Below are 23,253 nucleotides of genomic sequence, written 5' to 3'. Positions count from 1 at the left end.
TTTGGCATACGTGTTATTGTATGCATAAACACAATAATTAATATAAACCTACAAAATAGGACAATGAAAAATTAGTCTCAAGGAGGAATTTGTTAATGGTCAGGCTGAGGAATTTGTGCATGACCACTCATCATTTTTATGCGAAGTTTTGCAATTGCGTTTCTGAGCATCTAACCTTTGACAGAATGTAACCATTAAAAAGTGAATACTTAACAGTTTGATGATGCTTTTTTCTTTGCAAATATTGTCTTTCATATTTATGAAACACCTTAAGCAATTAAATGCAAAAGTGATATCCAATTATTTTGTTTTCCAATGATGCATGATGATTTTTCAACAATTTTTCACAAAGGTGAATTTCAGTAGAGACATGGTTATTAGTTTTTAACTGTAAAATACTGTGATGATATAAAATCTGACACTTTGAGAGATACATTTAAAAGAAAAAGAAATCTTACATCATTTGCAGGGACAGAGAATGCCTTAAGCCATGTAACTAAAATATACAGGATATTATCACTGGGGTTTTTTTAGTAAGTATGATTGGGTTGTAATGATTTTTCATAGGCATATTATAAAGAAACTTACAAGTATTCATACACTCTTGCTAATAAAATGTAGTGTCTTACTTGCCCATAAGTAAGCCAAATAGAATAGGACATTAAGTCCCTCTTATGGCAAAGTCCCTCTTAAAGCAAAGAAAAATGTAACTTAAAGACAGAATTTAATATATTGTTTTACAGCAATAAAGAATGCATATACTGTTTTTTAAATTTTTCTTAGTCTTGCAACAAAATCTTTGCAGCTGCTAGTACACATAAGAAGCTATTGTCTTACCATCCTAATTTTAGTCCTTACCTGGAAAGAGCTCTCAATAACTTCAATATAGGCACCCCTATATACAGCATTTGGAACTACTTGTCCTATTTAATTAGAGCTCAATATTTGCTGAATCTACGGGCAGCACCTTTGCTTGTATTTATTCTCACTGATCTTTGCCTTCATGTGTCTGGGGTCTGCTTTGCTAGAACCTGGCCTGAGGCATTCACTGGAGATTGAGGACAGGACTGGAACATACATTCCAGAAAGAGTCCGCCAAAAGGAGGGTAAAAGTAAAGAAAACAAATGGAGGCACACGGAGAACAAAATGTTAGCAGAGAGGGACTGCATGAATGAAGTTGAGAAGAGCATTGCACCACAGCAACAAACTTCAGAACTAACAGAATAGCATGAGGCTTCTGACTCTGCAGATGAAGCAGAAGAGATTTCAGAGGAAACCAACAACAACCGTGAATTCTAAATCTCAAAACAAAAAACTGAAAAAACGGAGTGGAAGCAAGGCAGGACATTTCACACACTGGGAATCCCATTAAAATCTATTTACTGCCCATCTGAAGTGAGAGATAAAAGACAAACAGTAAAGAAAAAAAGGGTCAATCTGACCTTACAGAGACCAAAAGAGAAGAGAAACAAGGTGATGCATGACAGTGAATGATGCTGATGATAATCATGTTCTGGGAACTTCAGCAATTCAACACACCAAGGATTATACCAGGATAATTCCTGCAGTTTGCAAAATTATTTCCAGGAAAACTCCAATCTTGCTGGTAGGATCATGCTCTCCAAAGCTTATAGTCCTATACCCAGAGTGGAACTCTTTATACAATCATCAGCCCACTGACTGCAATGCACTACCCAGAAAACATCAGCTGCATGTATTCACATGTATTATATTTGAGGGTTTTAAGATTACTTAGGTCAGTGCTGCTTGGCAGCATGACAGATTTGCCTCTGCACAGTCTGCTTCCAATATATGGTACTTCTGCTGTAAAATTTAGACTAAATATGCTCTTTGTTTTTGAGTTCTCCCATTAACCAAGACATACCCTGTTTAATATAACTTTGAGTAAATAGAAAATGAAGTACTTTTTAGAAAAAAAAATTAAATTGGAAAAATTTCACAGCTTTAGAAGTAATCTTGTTTGAAATGGAATTGAAAAGGGTACTTGAAAAATTATCCCCGAATCCAATACAATTAAAATTTGACAATTCTGTTTTTGTGAATGTGCTATGCAGTTCCCATGGTGAGGTCATAATAGATAGACTGGATGGCAGCCAGTACCTGCATCCCTGTTGGTCACATGAAACAAAGAGGATGCAGAGATGCAGCTTAACAGCTGATCCCCAACAGTTACAGTCACTGAATTAATTTGTTCCCTTCTGCATATTTTTACACCAGAAAAGAACAGAAGGTTCCTAGTAATCCTGACTGACATTCCTGAAGGATTACAGCAACATTTGTCTTACTACGTACTGTTCTCTAATGTGTTTGTGGGTGTCACACCACATCAAAGCAAACAGAAAAATATTGTTGGTTAATGGGGCTATGTTATTTGTGATTTCAAATTCAAGACACCAAGTATGGCTTCACCAAGAGAAAAATCCTGCCTGACCAACTTAGTGACCTTCTACGATAGAGTGACTACATCAGTGGACAAGGGAAGAGCTACAGATGCCACTTACCTGGACTTCTGTAAGATCCCCTCATGCTCCCTCTCACTGAATTGGAGAGAGAATGTATCTGTGTAAGTGGAAAGAAATTGACTAGATGGCTGCATCCAGAGGGTCACCTGGCAATGAGTGGTGTCCCTCTGAGACCAGTCTTATTTAATATCTTCATCAACTACATTGGCAGGGGAGATCAGAAAGTTTGAGGAACATCAAGCTAAGTGATGCAGTTGCCACATCTGAAGGAGAGGATGTCCTTCAGAGGGACCTTGACAAATGGGAATGGGAATTTCATAAGGTTTAACAAGACCAAGTGCAAGGCATTGCACCTGGGTTGGGGCAGTCCCTGGTTCCAGCACAGGCTGGGGAATGAACAGATACAGAGCAGCCCTGCCAAGAAGGACTTGGGGGTGCTGGGGGATGAGAAGCTGGACATGACCCAGCCATGGGCACGCACAGCCCAGAGAACCAAACGTGTCCTGGGCTGCATCCAAAGCAGCGTGGGCAGCAGGGGAAGGAGGGGATTCTGCCCCTCTGCTCTGCTCTGCTGAGAGCCCACCTGGAACCCTGCATCCAGCTCTGGGGTCCCAGCACAGGAAGGACATGGACCTGTTAGAGAGAATCCACAGAAGGGCCACCAAGATGATTAGAGGGATGGAGAACCACTCCTAGGAAGACAGAACATTTGGGCTGTTCAGCATACAGAAGAAAAGGCTCTGAGAAGACCATAGAGCAGCCTGTCATTTCAAGGGGGAACTGCAAAAAAAATTGGGACAAACTTTTTAGTAGGAGTTGCTGTGGTAGAAAGAAACTAGATTCACACTAGATATAAGGAAGGTATTTTTTAGATGGAGGATGTTGAAAGAATGGCTCAGGTTGTTCAGAGAGATGAGGTAAATTCCCCATGCCTGGATATATTCAAAGTCAAGATGTACAAGGCTCTGAGCAACCTGACTGGTTGAACATATCCCTGCTCGTTGCAGGGAGATTGTACTAGATGATCTTTAAACATCCATTGCAACCAAACTATTCTATGACTCTATTAAATAAGATAGCTAATAACTCAGCTAATTTTACTCTCACTAAGTATAGTACATACTGGCTGTAATGAAATACTAATTTCTGTCTTTTAAGTATATAGCCCCAGGCTGCCATAGAAGAAAAGCAGAATCAATATTTCTCTTCACTCTCCTGCAACTAAGATCTTGGCTACAGACTGTAGTTGACCCAAGTAAGGCCAGAAATTAGCCTGTCTCAGAGTTTCTAGAATTTCTTATAAGCCATACAGCTATTTTAGAGACAGCAACCTGCATTACTAAAGGTGTGTATCCCTTCATGGAAAAGTCAGATGATGACTTTTGTCAGACATGTATCCCTTCATGTAAAGTCAGACTGAAAGAAACTAATTGTGGATTTCTTCAACAAGCATGAGACTTTCACTTTTCATAAAAAATATATTTGTATGAGAATTCATGTCACACTCCTCCAAGTTCATTAAAAGCTTCAAAGTTGATATATCTATTACCTAAAACAAAACTGGTACAAAGAAATTACTGATGGCAACCCCCTAATTTTTAGCACAATTACATGGTTGAGTCATGAAGGTGTCAAGGCTTCTTTAATTTGCCTTTTTAAAAAAGAAGGCAAAAAATTTGGTCAAAGGAATTAGAGGAATTCATATAATAACATCAAGGAGAACAAGGATGTCTTTACTGTTTTTTCTGCTAGATGTCAAGGTTTTGAGAAAATTTAATTAGATGATCAGTCTCAGCCAAAAACAGAAAAAGGAGGCCACTTTAAAACTTTTCTAGATAAGTTGTAGTGACTATCCAAACTAAACTGGAATCAAAGTTGGATTTGGTTTCAGCAGTGATGTTAGATTGGAACAAAGATCTCTTGATGCTAAGAACTTCTGAAAGATCTAGTGAAGATTAAAACTGTTAAATGTTACAGTTTTAAAATTAGAGTCCTAACCTCTAAGAGATCTTTAACAAAAGAAAATGCCTTTTTACTTACACTATTAGAGGAAAAATACACAAAAAATCCCACAAACTGAAGGCTAACAGGAATTGTGAATTTTAAATAGAAACAATTATTTGAAATAATTTTTTTCAATGAATCGAATCTTATTCTCACTCCTATCATTTACAAACTTCCTAAACCTCTTAGCTTTCTTATTGAGTAATTATATCCCATCTGGGATAGACTGGGACTGCAATGGGAGTTTGTACATAGTATCATTGCAGAATGCAGGACAAAACAAAAATTCTTTTAAAAAGCAAAATATTTATTCTCCTACTACATCTGGATAATCAGATGCTGTACCCTACATTTTTACTTGTGGACATTCCAGCTGCCAGTTCTTCAAAATGGAGGCTTTGCCATTGAGCTATTTCAGTGGAAAATACAAAAAGATCCCTTTTGGATATAAGTGATAAAGTTTAAAATTGCATTGAATTTCAGAGTTACATATTTTTTGCTTCTACTACTACTAGTAGTGCTTTATTAAAGATCCTAAACAAATGCAGAAAATATTATAAATAAAGTCTTTCAGGTACTTGGCTATTGGCAGAACATTGAGAGTAACTAAATCACTTACTCTTTGTGCATCATGGAAGGTGACCACATCTAGTAACATGTGGTCACCTTTCATCCCTTTAAATTGCAAGCCTTCTATTCCTGTTCTCTCTCCTCATGTGTCCTTGCCTTTTTTTTTTTTAATTTTAGGTGGTTTTGCTATAAAAATAATTTTATTAGAGTTGTTTGCTTTTATATAATTGGTTTATTGCAATTTTATCAAGCTGGAGTGTGAATAGAAATATAACTAAATGAATTTACAATCATATCAGCAGAGCTCTGGGCAGCTTAAGATAGTGACAATGTCCAAAAGTTAGATCTACCTGTTATTTTGCTCTTAGTGCAACATTTAAAATGAAAAGTGAAAATCCACTGTTTTCAGTCTATACTATCTAACAAATCTCCTTGTGGTGACAAATGGAAATTTATTGGGGTTATAATTGCTATGGGCTGAAGAGCAAATGTTTTTAAGGGGATGGTCAATGACATATGCAATGGAGCAGAAAGTAAATTAAATTACTACTGCGAGTCAGACCCAGATTTTGATATTTTTAGGTATTTTTATTTCACTTAAATTAAAGAAAAGCATGAAATTGCTTGTTGTTGAGAGCTTTGTTTCTTCTCCCATCATAAGATACCTTTTTCCATCTGCCATCAACTGTTGAAGACAAGCATCAAACATTCTCTACAATGTAGTAACTCCAAAAGACAACCAATACAACAGAATTGAGTTGGCCAGGATCAAACACAATTCCTGCTGACTTTGAAGATGATATTTATCTTCAAACAATTTTCAAATATTCATGAAAATGGGAATTTCAAGGTGTAGAAGTGAAAACCTCCTTCTGCTGATGATATTGGGAGTCCAACAACTGATTCTAGTGGGATCAGGATTTCCTTGAGTGTCTGTTGGGCCAGACACTGTAGGGTCTGGAAACCTACAACTCCGACTAATCAAATTTCAGCTGTTTTGCTTTCCAGCATATCCAAGGAGAATAACAGCAGACAGCATGTCTTCCTTTCAGTAGCCAGTCATAAAATCCAATCAACTTGTGGATGATGAAGTCATCTGTCATGTACAAGCTGTACTAAAGGAAATCTCCCACTTTTCAGCTTCAATGGAATGTCCCTCACAGACACTAATATTCCCTGATCTGTACAGGTTTATACATTGCTTATGTTCTTTGTTGTTCATATTTTTAACAAAGAAATACTGAGTTAGGAAGAAACTTAAAATGAAGCTAAAACCATTAAGCATGTAAATACATAACCAGGAAAAGTGTACTCTGTGCTGGGATCATGTTTGTATTCTATATGTCTTCCTTGCATTCTCTGTAGGAAATCCCAAGAATACACTGTCTGAAGAACAGGGCAACACTGGGAAAAATTATGAAGAAGAGAAACAAGAATTCTGCCTGCAGTGTACAGCTTGAGTAGATCGAAGTTAAAACAACAAAACAGGGCATGCAGAAGTAAATAGTGAAAACTGACAACAAAACCAACACAAGGACTACATTTCAGATTCAAAATAAATTAAAAAGGCATCGGAAAATTTTCATTATTTAACTTTTTCCACCTACAAAGATCAATACAGATTTTAAAGGGAGACCTATGCTTCAATTTTATGTAAGTAGAAATCTTCTCAATGAAACTAACACAACAATGAGTTGTGCCTTCTCTCTGAGTCTTGGGAACCTCTGCAGATAAGCAGATCTGACACTGCTACAGAGTTGGAGAGCATTAACAAAGAGCTGAATTTTCCCACTGAACTGCCCTTTCTGAGAGAAATCTGCAAGGCTTTCATTGCCCACAAAGTTATGTATAACCAAAACACAGAGTTTTTAATATCTGTGGGAAGGATAAAAGTTGCAAGCCCTCTCTCCCTATAGTCATGGAAGTGCAACCTCTGTTACCTAGAAAAAGCAAGATCTACATGCCCAAAGTATGACAAGAATGAAATGGTTCCTGTATGTAAGCTAAATAGATCCACTCAGTAAAATAATTTAGACTTTGAATATCTACTTTGATCGTCACTATATATTTATGATTGACATAAAAAATAGTCAGTGAAACCAAAACCTCATAATAAAATTGTCTTCACTAGCCCAAGAGATCATTTTTCTCTATGCCAAAATCACACATTTTTATAGACAGCTCAGGTTCCACAGCTGTTACAGTGACATTTATATCTTCTGTGTGTTACAAAGAAGTTTGTAAATACAAGTGTATCCATTCTTGGCTTTGAAGTCCTAAGTAATATTGGAGGAAACAGCTATCTAATTTCTCTCTCTCTCTCTCTTTCTGACAGATACGAACTAGGCTATCTAAAATACTGTCTCTGCCTATTTAAATAGATGTGCCCTTAGCTGCATGTAGCCCATATGGGTTTCTACTCTACTTATGCTGTTGCTGACTCTGGCTTTATGGGGTGTTTGATGTTGAGACACTTTTAAAATACTCATCTCATCTACATTATCATGGAAGCACAGGTATCTAAGTTAGAAGCACAATTTTGGTGGTCTCTACCACAGCTGAAATGCAGCGAAAGGTGAAAGAAGACCTTGCTGGAGAATGATGCGCCTCACTGCTTCACCTATCTCATTTAGATGTTTGAAAACTTTCCCAGGAAAAAGCTTTCTTCCTGCAAATGACTGTGTGGAGAGTCATGCCACCGAAAGCAAGAAAAGTGCCACTGCAGCAATGGTGACCCAGCAGCACCCTTAAGGTGCTCCACTAGGGAGAGCACTGCCACCAGGTCAAGGAGGTGGTATTTTGTTTACACCAGTGCTCATGAGACACAGGTGGGTGCTGGGACTAGTCCCAGGCTCACCAGTACAGGGCAGTCATAGACATACCAGAACCAGTCCAGCATTGGGCCACAAAGATTATGAGGGGACTGGAACACTTCTCATCAGAGAGGCTGAGACTGTTCAGCCTGGAGGAAAGCAGGTTCAGGGAGCTCTTATCCCCATGTATAAGCCTGATGGGACAGAAAGAAAAAAAGGAAACAACACTTCCCTCAGAAGTCCCCATTGACAGGGGAAGAGTCAATGGAGATGAACTAAAAACCAGAAAATTCCATCCAGACGCATATTAGGATGATGAGCAAACACTGAAATGTGTCTCCCAAAAAGACTGTGGAGTCTCCATTTATGAACATTTTTAAATCATGACTGGAAGCTGTCATAGTCAACCTGCTGAAGCCAATCCTGCTTGAGTAGGAGATTGGACTAACTGGTTTCTGTAATGCAAAATGTCCCTTTCAACCTAAATGAGAAAAACCACCTCACTTTTGTGAAAGCTAGACATATAAAAAGAGTATGAGTATCTGCCTGACATGACACTACACTTTGAAGGTCAGCCTAATTGCCTTTTTCATTGGTTTCTCACCATCATATCAGACTGAATATCATGGGAAGGAATTAAAGAGAAAACACTGTATTCTGATTAATAGCTACTAATATATATCCAAGCCTGGCAGGGAGCCCCCATCTTCTCTGGCAGAAATCCCTTGCCAACATTTCAGTCTGCAGCTGAGAGGACAGATAGAATGGTCTCAGCACTGTGCTCAGAGGACTGTTTTTCCTTGATGGGACAGAAGAAGAGCCAAGGACAATCAGAGTAGGAACAAAGGTGCAAGAAGGATGCTCAGGTTCTTTGCAGGCCCATGGGTATGCCTAAAGGATGCTCAAGATTTATTAATTATTTAAAGCAGAGATAGTTAATAACATACAATATTACTTCTATAAATTTTGTCTAGATTTGTGTATTTCTTCATGTTAAATAAAATACTTTTGTGCCTATATAGTTCTGAAGATGTATTTCTTTCTTCTCTGGCATGGTGCTAGGAAGTGGTGAGGCCACACCTCGAGTGCTGTGTCTAGTTCTGGGCTCTCAGTTTGGGAAGGACATTGAGACATTTGAGCACGTCCAGAGGACAGGAATGAGGCTGGTGAGGGCTTGGAACACAAGCTCTGTGAGGAACACCTGAGGGAGCTGGGGTGGCTCAGCCTGGAGAAAAGGAGACTCACAGATGACCTTATCACTCTCTACAATCTCCTGAAAGGTGGAGTTGGTTTCTTCTCCCAGGCAACCACTGACAGAATGAGAGGTCACAGTCTTAAGCTGTGCCAAGGGAAGTTTAGGTTAGATGTCAGGAAAAATTTCTCCACTGAAAGCATGATTGGGCAGTGGAATAGTATGCCCAGGAAGACAGTGGAGTCACCACCCCTGGACATGTTTAAAAAAGGCTGGATGTGGCACTCAGTGCTGTGGTTTAGTTGATGAGGAGGTGTTAGGTATAGGTTGGACTCTATGATCTCAAAGGTCTTTTCCAACCTACTTCATTCTGTCATTCTCTGATTCTGCTCTTTTGTGAAGTGCACTCAAGTCCTGCTGCATAACAGAATCAAAGAATGGTTAAGGTTGAAAAAGATTTTTGAGACCCATGTTCTGGAGATGAGGAAAGTGGAAGTGCTCAGGCTACTTCGGCCATGCAGGAACTGAGCATTACCCCTGAGCTGGTGTAAACTGAGCTGCCTGGCCTTACTTCTCTGAAGATACAGCAAATAAACAGCTTCAGGCAAACAATGGCACCAATGGCAGTGAGCACAGACATGATCTCACCTAGGCCATGGACAGAGTAAAAACAAGAGTTTTTTGCAAAATGAGACAAAAGCTGGGAGGCTGCTGAGTAAACATCCAGGCAAAGGCTACCCAACCTCTGCCAGATGTCCTTTGGGTGAGCTGACAGTTTTCATGACATCTAAGAAAAGTACCCAAGCAGCAGGAGCAAATGAAGCAGAACAGCTCGCAGTGAATGGAAAAGTTGGAAAATTCTTAACACCAATATGTAGGAAAACAACAGCATCTACCAAGCCATTATGAATAATTCACTACTATCTCAAAAACTTTGAGTATTCTTCTTTATTTTCCTGAGAAGTATGAATGCAGGTTTTCTTTTTATTTTTTGTCAAAACAGTGACAGTACTGTACTGTTCTGTGTTCAGTGAAGGAAGTGATAGAATTGTAAGCTCAGCTTTATGTAACAGAAGGTTACTTCTCTCACCAATAACATGCACCATATTTATATCTTCAAAAAAACCCTACAGATTATAAGATAAACAATTCATTTTCTGCAGAAGTACATCCTGTAGTTTTCCATTTTGGAAATAGGACTTGAGATGGGAATAGGAGAAAATTGCTTAAGATACCTGCTTCTCACTGGGGACTAAGCCATGACAGAGATTTATATCACACCCATTTTCATGCAGAGGATGTCATTTGCATATGAGTTATAGCCTTGTCACACAGAGAAAGAAAGTCAGCAACTAGCTAAATCTTCACTTGTGGGAGATGTTTTGCTGGCCTGTAGCACCTTATCAGCAGGGAGAAAAGGGGTGCTATGATAATGAAAAAAATCTCATTCTTCCTGTGTCTTGAAAAAGCTGTGCAAGAAAAACAATGTAGCCTCAGATTGCACTGGTGCTCTAAATCCTCACTTCAGTGCTGGAATCTTCCCTGCTCAACAGAGTACCAGCAGAAGCCTCCAGAGAGAAAATGCTCCCTCCACACTTCTGAAGGAATCATCTTTACAGCAACCTACAGCTTATAGGTAGGATTAGGTAGAAGGTAGGATTACTATTCACGGCACACTTTCATAAAAAATACCTACCATCTTATTCTTGCCCTGCTCCCACTGCAAAACAACAGCCATCTTCTATTAAAAAATGTAAAGGGATCTTTGCAAAACCTACACTTCCATAACCCAGGAATATCCCATTCAAAACTAGGACAAAGGTATCTGAGGTACAGGACTCAGAAGAAAACAGCTACAAATGATCAATGATTGTCATGATTTATGTTCAGGTTGCTTGGATTTTGGACTGGGGCCTGACCAACACAGCAGGTCAGATGATGCCATCCTTATTCATACGGGTAATGTCGTTATGAACAGACCAGCTGGATTGCAAGGCTAGCACTTAAGCAGAAGCAAATATGGCATAGGATTTCCTGGGGATTAATGACTGGCTGAGAGTTGATGATAGCCAGAAACACAGGCAGTCATTAATCTTAATCCTCAGGAAATGATGTCTATCAAGGTCATTATTTCTGTAATTAGATAAAAGCAAACAAATACCTAATGTCATACAGATATTTGTATTTTTAATGAATGATGATGTCTCAGCTGTAATGTAAAGTTCACATCTCATTAACAAACATCCTATACATTCACCTGCTAGAGTGGCTGAACTCTTATCTTCTTATAAGCTTTATGCTGAGACCAAGATTTTGAAGGGGAGAAGCCTTTCTTGTCTAGACTGTTAAATCCACAGCATGACTGCACACCTGCCTGATTATAAAGAGCCAAATATCCAGCAGCTCCCACTGATCTCAGATATTACTCATCTGTCAGAGGTGGGCTGAACGCCTTGCAAGCCTGCTGATTCTGGAGAGTTTGCAAGCTGGCTTTTAAAAGACAGCCACAAGCCATACAAAGCCACATTTATTATGTGAAAAGGGAAAAGAAGGATAGGGTCATAAGTGTGCAATAGTACATAGGGACTGCTCTGTTTATCGACATTTTTGGAAAGTAAATCTTACTCTCTCATTTCATGTTATCCTACTTGCAATCAAGTGCATTTTTAATATGCTTTCAATTGCAGCAGAGGTTGGTTCTGACTTCACAAATGAATTATTCAGAAGTAAATTTGATGAGCTGGTTTTCTATAAATACACTGAATGTTAATGCAGTAATAATGGTGTGTAGGTCAAGCTGATCTTTAACAGTCATATGGCCTATTTATACACTCTATACAGCTTTTGCTACCAAGAGGATGCAGATGGACTTCTTTTCTGTCACCCTTGCAAAATCCACATAACTCCAAATGACAGTGCAGTGTGCCTTCTGATGCCCCCATTTCCCTTGCAATTGTTCAAGGGAATGTAACAGTGAATTTTATTACTGACTTAAAGAGAAAGAAAAGCTGGATCTCTCAGCAGCAGTGCAAAAATTAGAAATGTAACTTCTAAAGGCAATATTTGATCTAGAAGCCCTCAAGGATCAAGCACAGAGCTCCCAGACTTTATCCACACTTTTCCAGCCACTGAAAAGACAGTTCACTTGGCTGTGACAGCTGCAGTGTGGCTGGTGACTGATCGGGAAGTGATCTGATGAACGGACCCAGCAGTCCAGAAAGACAGCAGGTGCTGAAGAAGCCATCTTATGGGAGAAGGCTGAAAGAAGGAGGGTTCAGGTGACTGAGATCCAGTATGAGACGGGCCAAGAAGTAAATGCTAGAGAAATGCAGTAAAAGGAAATGAGACAAGAAGGAGGAAAATGTCAGGAGTATGCCCAAGTGCAGGGCCTGCCAGAGTCCCTGTGTATGTAATAGCTTTGATAGACACCTTTCAAACTTATTTTTTTATTTCAGAGTGGCACCTTTTAATGCTCTCATAAACTGTTTTTCTGCAAATCCAACAGATTCAGCAAAGGATGCAATGTTTTTGACCTATTGATCTAAGTCATCATCTGGCAGAAATATGAGGAAATTTAAGCTAACTCAAGCAAGAATGAAAAATTTTTATAACATATTTCTGCTCTTCCTTTGAGTGTGATCCATACTTGCATCAAATGATTTGGAAGAAAACCTTTAGCCCCACAGGTCATGCAGCAGTTCCATCACCATCCATTACATGAGTGCAGCAGAGCTAATTTTCTTTGCTTACGCAAAACTCAAAACTGTTGAGTTTTTTTGGGAAAGGAAAGGACATGTAAATTGGAGAGAGCCACATGGGCCAGAGAAGGCCTGGTGGTACTCATTTACATTTCTACATCTCCGCAGATAATGGGTTTACAGAGCAAAGGACTGATTTCTCAGACACTTAATAAATATTATTTCCTTCAATTTGTAATAATGAAATGCTATCAGCTTAAAAATTACTTATTTGGCATGGTAAAAGACTCTTAAAATAAAGATGATGCACCAGTTTGGTTCTTCAATGTCTTATACACAGATTAAAACACAAAAAGATGGGGAGAAATTTGGTCGGTAAAATTCATACAGATCCAATAATGAATATTGTATACAGTAGGTACCCACATGTATTTTCACATATAGTTTTTAAGTGAATGTCAGATTAAAATACAACGACATTTAATGTAGTAACTAGCATTACCTGCCTCAACCTGACACATTATTTACATAAAATGAATTTTTTCTTTAATGGAGGTTTGCAGAATAAGCTGAATACAGAATAATTAATACAGACACTCAAAAGCTTAAAATCTCAGAAAACAACATTAGTGTGTTCAGTACTCCTCATGTTTGCCCTCCAAACTGCCTGCTGTGCAAAAGATCTTGAAAGCTGAGTCTGTGTACAAATGAGGTGGTGCCTCAGAAAAGGTTAATAATGTGTGACCGAAACATGGATGCATTTTTCACAGATTTTTCCTAGTCATAAGTCTGTTTATAAAAAGCTAAAACCAGTGTTCCACATGCAATTGAATGAATTGCACTTTCATGCTCTCATGAACTAAAATTTGAATTCTGTAAAGTCAGCAAAAGCTTGAAATACTGGCTTCTTTATCTATACCAACTTAAATATCTGCACATACATAGGCTATTTCCCAGCAGCTTTTAGGCCATTTCCTCAAGAAAAGTTTGCCTTAAAATACAGAGTTTACAGTAAATGTAAGTAGATTCTTTTGCCCCTTTGTAAATTTAGTGTCCTAGTTTTAATGAAATGTCCAGATAATGAAATGCACTTACTTGAAGGCAGGAATACATTTCTATTCCCAGTTTTTTAAAAGAGTATTACTTCCAGGAGAAATGAAAGACTTTGGAAAGGAAAAAATCTGTAAGCAGTGAAGTACTACATGCGAAAAAACCCTGAAGAAAATGTTACTGGATTAATCTAAGTAAGATTTATGCATTGCAAACATCTCCATCAATCAACAATCAATCCATTGTTTGAATTGTATCAAGTTTTACTGACATATGAAAACCAAAATTGAGTTACTTGACAAACTTAATTATAAGTAATACCTGTTTGTCAAAAGTGTAGGGTTTTTGTCTCCCTTAAGATGAATTTCAAATTTCAAACCCCTTTTGTCCTTCACTGTCATGAAGGGGGAAGCCTCTGGATCACACTACACAGCACAAGCTTACTATAGCACAAAAGTAGACAGGTCTGAACATTGAACAAGCTATGTATGGGAAACAAGTGAAGTAAGCTTGAGCAATGGAAAAGTGCCTGAGAGATGATCTTATTCTCAATTTACATTAGGTTCAAATTGTGCTCCAGTCACGTATTCTAGCTTTCTTGTAGTCTTCAATCTGTTATGTATGCTCATGTGAAGTGTTATACATAGTTTTTGGTCACTGAAGTTTGAAAGGTCTGTCAGTAATATTTTAGGTCTCTTTAGAACATCCCTATTCTTTCACAGGGGCTATTTCTCAAGACAACCATTAGTGCAGCAAGAGAAGTCCTACACACACACAGACATCAAATAACACATGGCCTTGATTTTTTTTGGTTCTTCTACTAGAATCTGAGAGTCAGATCACTCCACAATTACAAAGCCAATATCTGCCAGCTTCTCAGATCAAAGCAATGGTCTTCTTGCTAATTTGTCAAAGAAACAATAAATCACACCACACTTGGATAAAGCAAATAAATCATTTGCATACATGTAACACAGAGGTATGTAGGCTGCATTTTTATTAAAGTCAGCATTAAACAACCCAAAGTCAAATCAACAGATTCTTATTCTTTTCTACAGTGCTCATGACAAATTATCCATCACTGTGACTTTTTTTTTTTTTAATAAAATCAAAACCAGGGAGGAAAACAAAAAAAAAGTCTTTATGAAAGTACAGGACGATCCAGTTTCTGTAGCTTTTACATTGCTGCTGAAGCCAGGAGAGAAGAGAATCAGTATTTATGCACTGACCAAATGACCAGTTTTAGTTTTACTGTAATGAACACATTTCCTAAGTTGAAAGTCTTGGTGTGAGTATGTAAATCACACTATAAAAGTGCAGAACTCTCTCAGAAAATCTAGACACATTCAGAAAAGACTGATAAAAGCAAGAGAAATGCAAAAAAATAAAGCATTTGTGTTTTTTTTGCATCAGGAAAGCAAAAAAAAAAAAAAAAATCATAGACATACCTTCGGCAAGTGGGTCAAGTGTGTGAATCATGAGCTGGAAGATGCTGTTCCTCATTAGACTGTTGTGGAGCGATGCAGAGCTTCCTCCCCGCTGGAGACGTGGCTTGGTCTAGGGTAAAAAATATGGTGAAGAATTTAGGGTCTTTTTGTTTTTTGTGTGGAACAATGTCTGAAAGAGTATGCATTAATCTCACACCTCACTGTATGATGAAACATTTTGAACTATCAAATATAGCAGGTTATGTTAAGCTACAGAATTTATCATCCATTGTCATAACTATAATTTCTCTGGAGGGGATGGATTGTCAGAACAGCCATTAGTCTCTCAGGACTCAGGAAAAAACATGGCAAAAAGAATCTTTCTTTGTGAAAACTCATAAAGTGTTAAGAAAATGAAAACTTCAGACTTGTATCAGGAAGAACTAACAATTTGTTTCTTTGCAGAACCTTTTGCTTGAATCACTGAAGTAAGTTATAATTTTTATTACTTCAGTACATTGCAAATATGCGTATGATCAAAATTATGGAGAAAAAGGGCAGACAGTAGTATCCTTTTTAATGGCACTCAGTCAGAAACATGCTCCTTGCTTTGGCTGGATCCACTGGTCTCATGGCAAAAAGAGACTGAAAGTGTGGTAAGGCAGTTCAGACATCTGCAGCAATGAATCTAATGTACAAGCATCTTTTGCATACTTGGAATGAAATACAAAACAGAGTTTAAGATTCTGTTCCCCATGCAGTTGTCTACTACAATAATCAATGCATCGTATATATCTCACAGAATAAGACTGTTTTGTGGCTGTTGGTTTCAATAAAAAGGATAGTGAGAGCCAACAGACTACTGACTAGAAAGACCCTGAAATCCAATTAGAGGAAAAAAACCAACACTGAAGAAAATAATATTTGGCAAAAATACATGGATTTATCTTTGGTATCATACACATACAAAGTGATAAATTATAGAAAACAATAAAGAATACTAATTCACTGTTTTATGTTTGGAAATAAATGATTTCAACTCTGTAGCAGTATAGGAGGAGAAAGAAATCCCAGCAATTTAGAAAAATGTTGATGCACAGCAAACTAATGTAAGGCTTGTCTCACCACCCTCCTGAGAAACAAATGCTCAGATGTATAATTGTTGCCTACCGTCAACGTTTGGTCATCCTTGTCTCCAGCATTAGGTGACTGCATGAATAGGAAAAAGAACAAAAAGAAGTGTCAGATGGAGCACATAGGGAATGGAAAGGCAATAGAACATCACACATGTCTGATCCTATGAATTCTGTTATGATAGATTTTTGAACAACTCAAGGCATCCCACTGATCAAGTAAATCAGAGTAAATTTACGCTGCAATGTGCAAGCGCCTTTTACTCTTGTCAGTTTCTTGGACAGGAACTGCTTTCTTTTCAGGCCTGGCACAGCAGCTGGGCTGCAGATCACAATGTTCACTTCAGACAAATTACCCACGGAGGCAAACTCCCTGTACAGAAACCAGTTTGAGAGAGTGAAGATTGAAGACTAAGGGCAACAAGAAACTCAGGATTGACCAACTGTTCCACAAAAAAAGTCTAAAAAGGAGTAACCTTTGTATTTTGCAGGAAGAGACTAGGCAAGGAAATGAAAAAATGTGTTTCCATTTTACAACACCCTACAAATTACCATTTAGCTCTGATTAAGGGCAAGCAGCATGGCACACACTGCCCTGCCATGAAGGAAAATGAGACTCTGAATGGGTCTTAAATTATTTTCTCCATCTCAAAGACTCTTTAGTGCTATGTAATACACAGAAAACAAATTACATCACAACTGTTCCACAGAACAATCTCTCCCATTCAGTAAAACACAGTTTTTGGACACACATCAACAGTGATTTTTTGGGCATGCCTTTGGGGCTAACTAACTTTGAAGGTTAAGTGGAAGGCAAGCAGCCATGAACAAACACTAATGACAGAGCAAATCCTTTATGTGCCATAATAAATACAACAATAATGATAATGAGAACCAAATTCCTTGTCAAAAATGTGCTGCTACAGCTCTGAGTATTAACTCAAAGAAAAGATAATCAGACAACAAAAACATCTTTGTTCTAGTAAAGGAACACCTGTCACCTCTAAAATAAATCTATTCTTGTATAAGAAAAAAAGAGGAAAAAAGTTTTATGCTCTATTGAAGAAAACTATCACAAAAAGAACTTTGAAAGTAATAAAAAGGAAACCAATAGAAAACACAAAATCTGTGCTCTAAAATGGCATTTTAAAAGTAGATGCATCTTAGAAAATGTTGGCCTAATGTGTACGTATATATGCTTATATATTTTACATATTCATGCGTTTCAGATAAAAACACACAAAAATGAGCAAATCCACAATTTATATATGAGTATTTTGAGGAACCTTCAAAAAAAAAGAGGAAAAAAATCCATCTCACAGCATAATTTACAAGAAGGCAAAAAGGACAAGCTGGGGACAGTTTGTATTGTCTCCAAAAAAGAAGGAGGTTAGGGTAGTTGAGTCCTAAGGATCAGTGGCTATAGTTATAGAAGTAATGTCTGTGATAGATGGATGAATGTGCAGAACTGGAACTTGATTAGAAGTTTAAAAAATGTATTATTTGGAACTTTGATTTTCTGAAGATAGGAAATCCATTTTTTATTTTTAATATTGAAAGACATGAGAATGTATAATTGATGAAACTGAGTAAATTGTACTTTCTACCTGACAAAGGTCAGAAGACTATCACTTTTCAAAATTTCATGTTGAATGAAACATTTCTCATTTATTTGAAAAAAGAATGAGATGAAGCTAAATGAATGCATAAAAACAGCTAGTTGATAATTTGCACCACACAATTCAATTGGTAAAAGATAATTATATAAAAAACAGAAAGAACAATGAAACACATTTTCCATACGCATTAAGGAAACAGAAGTGTGAAATAATTTAATTATTTGCCAATACAAATTGGGGCATACACCATGAAATGGATTTTTTAATTTATTTTTTCCACACTTGATTAGCCATGTAATTGTTTCTGAGTTTAACTTGCCAGTCAAGTTATATTTTAGCAGAAATATTCAGGACAATTTCAAAAACAGGAATGTAACAATTGTTTGACATTCTGGTGATATTAAGTACTTATATTTCCTGGATTCTATCCTGGAGAAACAATAAAAAAAACTCACCTTTAAATAGTGTCTTAAACTATGACAGTGAAAAAATCAGTGTTGCTGTCCACAGTACTGGACGTCATTTTGTCCAAACCAGGATGAAAAATTAAACTATTTTACTATTCACAGCAAATTTTTAACATGGTCTTTGCTATTTAGTTTTGGTATCTACACTGTATGGGAAAGCATCTTAAAGTGTCATTTTTCCCTTACAGAAACATTGAGTATTTAGGCATTTTATGCCACCTTAATTTGAGGCAACACTTAAAAACTGGTCCAGTTGGTGGTGTTTCTTTGCACTGGGAGCAAATACTGCATTTGTGGAACATTCAACAATAATATTTAAAAGAAAATACACGGTTTCTGTAAAAGATAGGTCTGTTCTTAAATCATGGCAACTGTTGCATGTTAGTTCCCTTAGGATCAGAAAGACATGAAGGTTCCATGTCTTATAAACTACAAATATTTCTGAAGATTTTGCTAGTAAAAATTATCTTTTGCAATTGCATGCTTTAATTTCTTTAAAACCATGAATTTATTATGATTCTGCAAAGTGAAAAAATTGTTTTCTAGCATGCCTTCTTATTCAATATATTTGGGGCACAATCCATTATCCTGTTTTTATCAGAATTATAAAATGATTAATCATTAAACAGATCACTAATTTTTTTAGAGAATTCAATGGAGTATTTGTTAGTTCTCCCATTCCCCATGGCAGGACATAAGAATTTGTCCATCCTTCTGCCGCCATCAATGATCATGTATTCAAGCTTGTTTCAGATGAGCTAAAAGTCTTAAAACATTTTGTTTCAGGAAGGATGCATTAAAAATGTCTACTTGCTATGGAGTGTGACCGTGTTCACAGGGGTTCTTGGATGAGGGAAGAGACGACAATGTTGACTCCATGTTCAGAAGGCTTGATTTATTATTTTATTATATATATATATATATATATATATATATATATATATATATATATATATATATTGCATTACAACTATACTAAAAAGAAAAGGAAGGGAAAGGTTTTCTCAGAAGGTAGCTAAGCTAAGAATAGAAAAGAAAAGAATGATAACAAAGGCAGCTCTCTCAGACTCTGTCCGAGATAGCTCCATCTTGATTGGCCATTAGTTATAAACATCCAAGATGGACCAATCAAAAATCCACCTGTTGCATTCCACAGCAGCAGATAACCATTGTTTACATTCTTTGTCTGGGGCCTCAGCTTCCCGGAAGGGAAAATCCTAAAGAAAGGATTTTTAGTGAAAAAGATGTCTGCAACAATGGAGAAATGGTTTCTGGAATTCTTTTTATATGTCTCTCTTCCTCAGTGAACTATGTTCATCAGCGGTTGAGCCTGACAACTTCCTTGCCTTGTTTGGGAACATATGTTACTGAAAACCGGGGTTCTGAGTGATTAATGCAAGAAGTGATGGCTCACTAAGTGCCTGGTGAGTATCCCAGTGCTTTCTTTGACATAAAGCGCATCATAAAAGTCAAACGAGGAGCAGAATCTAAAAAAGCTCTAGAAATTTGACATAGAGCATCCCTGTTAACAAAAGATGGCTAGTAACGAGAATCATCTGTTAGAGTGTGTAGTCCACAGGAGAATCAAAAAGCTGACTGTCTGCAGCTCGAGCAGTTGTTGCCCTAATTGAAGCTTCCATGTTAAAGGTTCAGTAGCCAGGAACAATCAGTGAACTGAACTGCACATTCTCTTCTCCTAATATGAGAAAAGTAAGCTGTCAAACAAAAGCAAGTAAAAATGTAATGGGATTTCAACACCCTTTCTGCAGTGTGGTTTCACATCTCTTTTTTGCTTGTGAAACATTTTCCAAATATAATAATGAAAAGCTGTTAAAAATCAATCAATCAATCAATCAATCAATCAAGCTTTTTTGAGAATAATGGCATTTAGTGATATTTGTTGGTTCACAGTGTGGTGTGAATGCAATATGGTGTCTCCAATTATTGTATTATGAGCCCAGACAGGAATTTGCACAATTTCCTCAAGATGCTTTCAAGCCCGGGACTTCTGCAGTTCTCTCTTACACCTGCTTTAAAAAGTGGCATCTGGACACAGCAACTTTACAGCTGGCAGTGAGTCACCACTTGTAAGTTCTCAAGTAAATTAGAGAAGATAAGTTTTGTTGGCTCATTTTTCTGGGATTGTCTAATCTTACACTTAAAGTCTGCAGGGTATTTTGCTAGACTGAACTGCAGAAAAATGAGATAGATTTCAAAGCCAGCCACTGAAGTCAATCTAGTTAACCCAAGAGAGTTTAGTTAATTTCTAAAAACCAGTATCCTAAGGAGTGTTAGTAATGCACTTGGAATAGAACTGTTCTGCATTTCTTTGAAATTATATGGTAAGTCAAGTTAAGACATAAGTAAAATCCTAGCAACAAATTCAGCTTGGTAGATTTCAGAAATAAGCCTAATAAGCTTAGTGAGGGAATCAAAAAACAAAGCTAGTATTTTATCTAGTTCTCTTAATGCATAGATCTTTGAATTTTACCAAATTAGAATCCCTTAGAGTTCCTTTCTCTGAATACTTCAAAACAATCCAAAGTTGTAACCTTTGCCTACTTGATGGTTGGCTCAAAACATCAAATCCTAGTGGTCTCAATATACTTACACTAAAATTCTAGGTATCCATGGAAATAAAAGTTTACCATCACCACCTGCAGAACCTCTGTGAGGTGCTGCAGTGGAGCCAGTAAAACTTTAAACTGAAGGTGACACACCTCATTACCCCACTCTCTAGATTATTTCTGTAGAAAGACTGTAAGTAGCTGCAAGGGAATACCTCTATAGTAAACTGATGGTAAAGATTTTAACTTATATGTTACTGCTTAGACATCAGTATCTGAATCCAGACTGTGAATTAACACTGCATACAGGACCCTGGATCTTATTTAAAACAGAGGAAGAAAAAGCTTTAGTACCTACACTATAGAAAAATACGCTAAAGTTATTTTTAACTTTGCCTTCTTTCTTCTTTTCACCTTTCCTAAATATAAAATGAAACAGGGAGTTTTACCTAAAGAAGAAGATCTCTGTATTGTTGAAGAAGGTAAATATGATTCACAAAACCACATCCAAAATTAACCTGAGGTTGTAAAGTTGCTTTACTCGTCAAAATGAAGAATTTATTAAATTAGAGGTTGAACTTCCAAAGACATTAACCTGGACCACCAAAATGGAATATCTGGCTACATTTATAACTGCTTGTTTAGACGTGTGAAAGCTGTAGCTCTGGAACAAGCAAAATGGCTTTGTTATTTCAGATCAGTAGTTTCTTTTATGCCAGTCTATTCATGCAATTACCCAATGTGCATACACATAGTGAATCCTCATAAATGTTCTGGAGAGATGTATCTTAGTTGATTTGAGCAGTGACAAATAGATGGTGTAAGCCATCAGTTGCTAAATCACATGCTAAAGTTAGGTCAACTGATTTAATTCCAGATATCTGTGTATCCCACTGTGTGAAATAAGGCTCTTCTAGTCAGACTGTATAACCAATTATATGGTATTTAGTTACTCATCATGTGTAAGGAATAGTCTGCCCCATGTCTCTTACCTTCTCTGAACTTGCTTAAAGTCAGGTATCTTTGGCTTAGGGTGGCAATGTAATAGCTCAAGCTTAAAGACTTCAGGAGTTTTTAATCACCTTAGTGTCAAAAATAATTATGCAGTTTTAAGTTGTCCCTCTTATCCTCATTTCAAGACTTACTAATGAAGTCACCTTTTGCTATTTTTTGTGTCAAATAATTTAGCACCACAGCTCTGTATGTCTATGTAACTTTCAGGAGGGCAAAAGAATCCTTAAGCAAACAAATAAATAAATAAAAATCTAAATCTAGGTACTTAGCAGTCATTAGATACACATGCACAAAACATGTGTTCACAAGTGACAGTTTAAGTACTTCAGTATGGATTTATGTGGATAACTTTAAAATACATGGACTTAAAGTCTTTAATATGCTGCTACTGCATCAACATTACATGAGAAAGCATAAGTGAGTGCATTAGTATAAGTTCATGAAATTTTGGAAGAAAAATCACCTAAAAAAAAAGAAGCAAAAGGTAAGGAGGGAAGGTTTTAATCCAAACTGCAACTACACCATAGAGACCACTTGGTGACAGGAAACGCTTGCTCTTCATTTCTTGTAAGTCAATAAAACATGAGTGGCTTAGTAAGAAGCCAGCAAAAAAACCCCACTTCCTGGTACTTCTCCTTGCCTAAATACACTAAGGATCTGCTACAGATAATGGAGGTTTCAGAGTTTGCCTTCGAAGCGGTCACAATAATTCCCAGAGGGGAAATTGTTTGACAAATCTCAGCTGTGGCTGCTGCTACACTGATTTGCAGCTCCTGAATAAATTTTACTGCAGTCAGTTGGCTGTATACTGCAGAGGATTCATCACATGGGCAAGAAGGCTGCAGTTCCACTGCCTTTCCACCTCAAGCACCCTGGAGATCCTAAAGGACAGCTCCAGCTGCAGAGAAGAAGACTACACAGCCCATAGGGAGGAAATGCTGAATCAACACATCCTCAGCTGCCCTCCTTATGTCCCTGTTCCACCAAGATCTGCTCACTTCTCTCATCTTATTCCACATCTGCCTTTCCCCTCCAGGAGACTTTTTTGTTACCAGGATCTCTGCTGACTGACTTTATTGTCAGCTGGCAGAAATGCCTGATCGAGCTCTCTGGATAAGCAAATGTGTCAGGGGCATGTACAATAATTAATGATATTGGGAAAACTAGATGAGTGTTGCTAACAGCGGATGTTTCCCACAGTATTGGAAAGGGACA

General features: G+C 37.4%; 1 protein-coding gene across 5 annotated transcripts in view; it reads right to left on the bottom strand.

The window, feature by feature from the left end:
* The window catches only part of SLC24A2 (solute carrier family 24 member 2), a 113,806-nt gene that overhangs the window by 40,531 nt on the left and 50,022 nt on the right, over nt 1–23,253 (bottom strand). For all 5 annotated transcript variants that reach the window (XM_077171085.1, XM_077171086.1, XM_054652318.2 and 2 more), the window contains exons 3-4: nt 16,409–16,447; nt 15,260–15,368 (exon numbers count right to left, since the gene is read on the bottom strand). In XM_077171085.1, coding sequence (XP_077027200.1) covers nt 15,260–15,368; nt 16,409–16,447 — 148 coding nt within the window. The remainder of the gene's footprint in view (nt 1–15,259; nt 15,369–16,408; nt 16,448–23,253) is intronic.

The sequence above is a fragment of the Agelaius phoeniceus genome, chromosome Z (genome assembly GCF_051311805.1).
Source record: "Agelaius phoeniceus isolate bAgePho1 chromosome Z, bAgePho1.hap1, whole genome shotgun sequence".
NCBI classification, from domain to species: Eukaryota; Metazoa; Chordata; class Aves; order Passeriformes; family Icteridae; genus Agelaius; species Agelaius phoeniceus.
The sequence above is the reverse complement of the archived record's forward strand: the minus strand, read 5'-3'. Positions and strand labels throughout refer to the sequence as shown.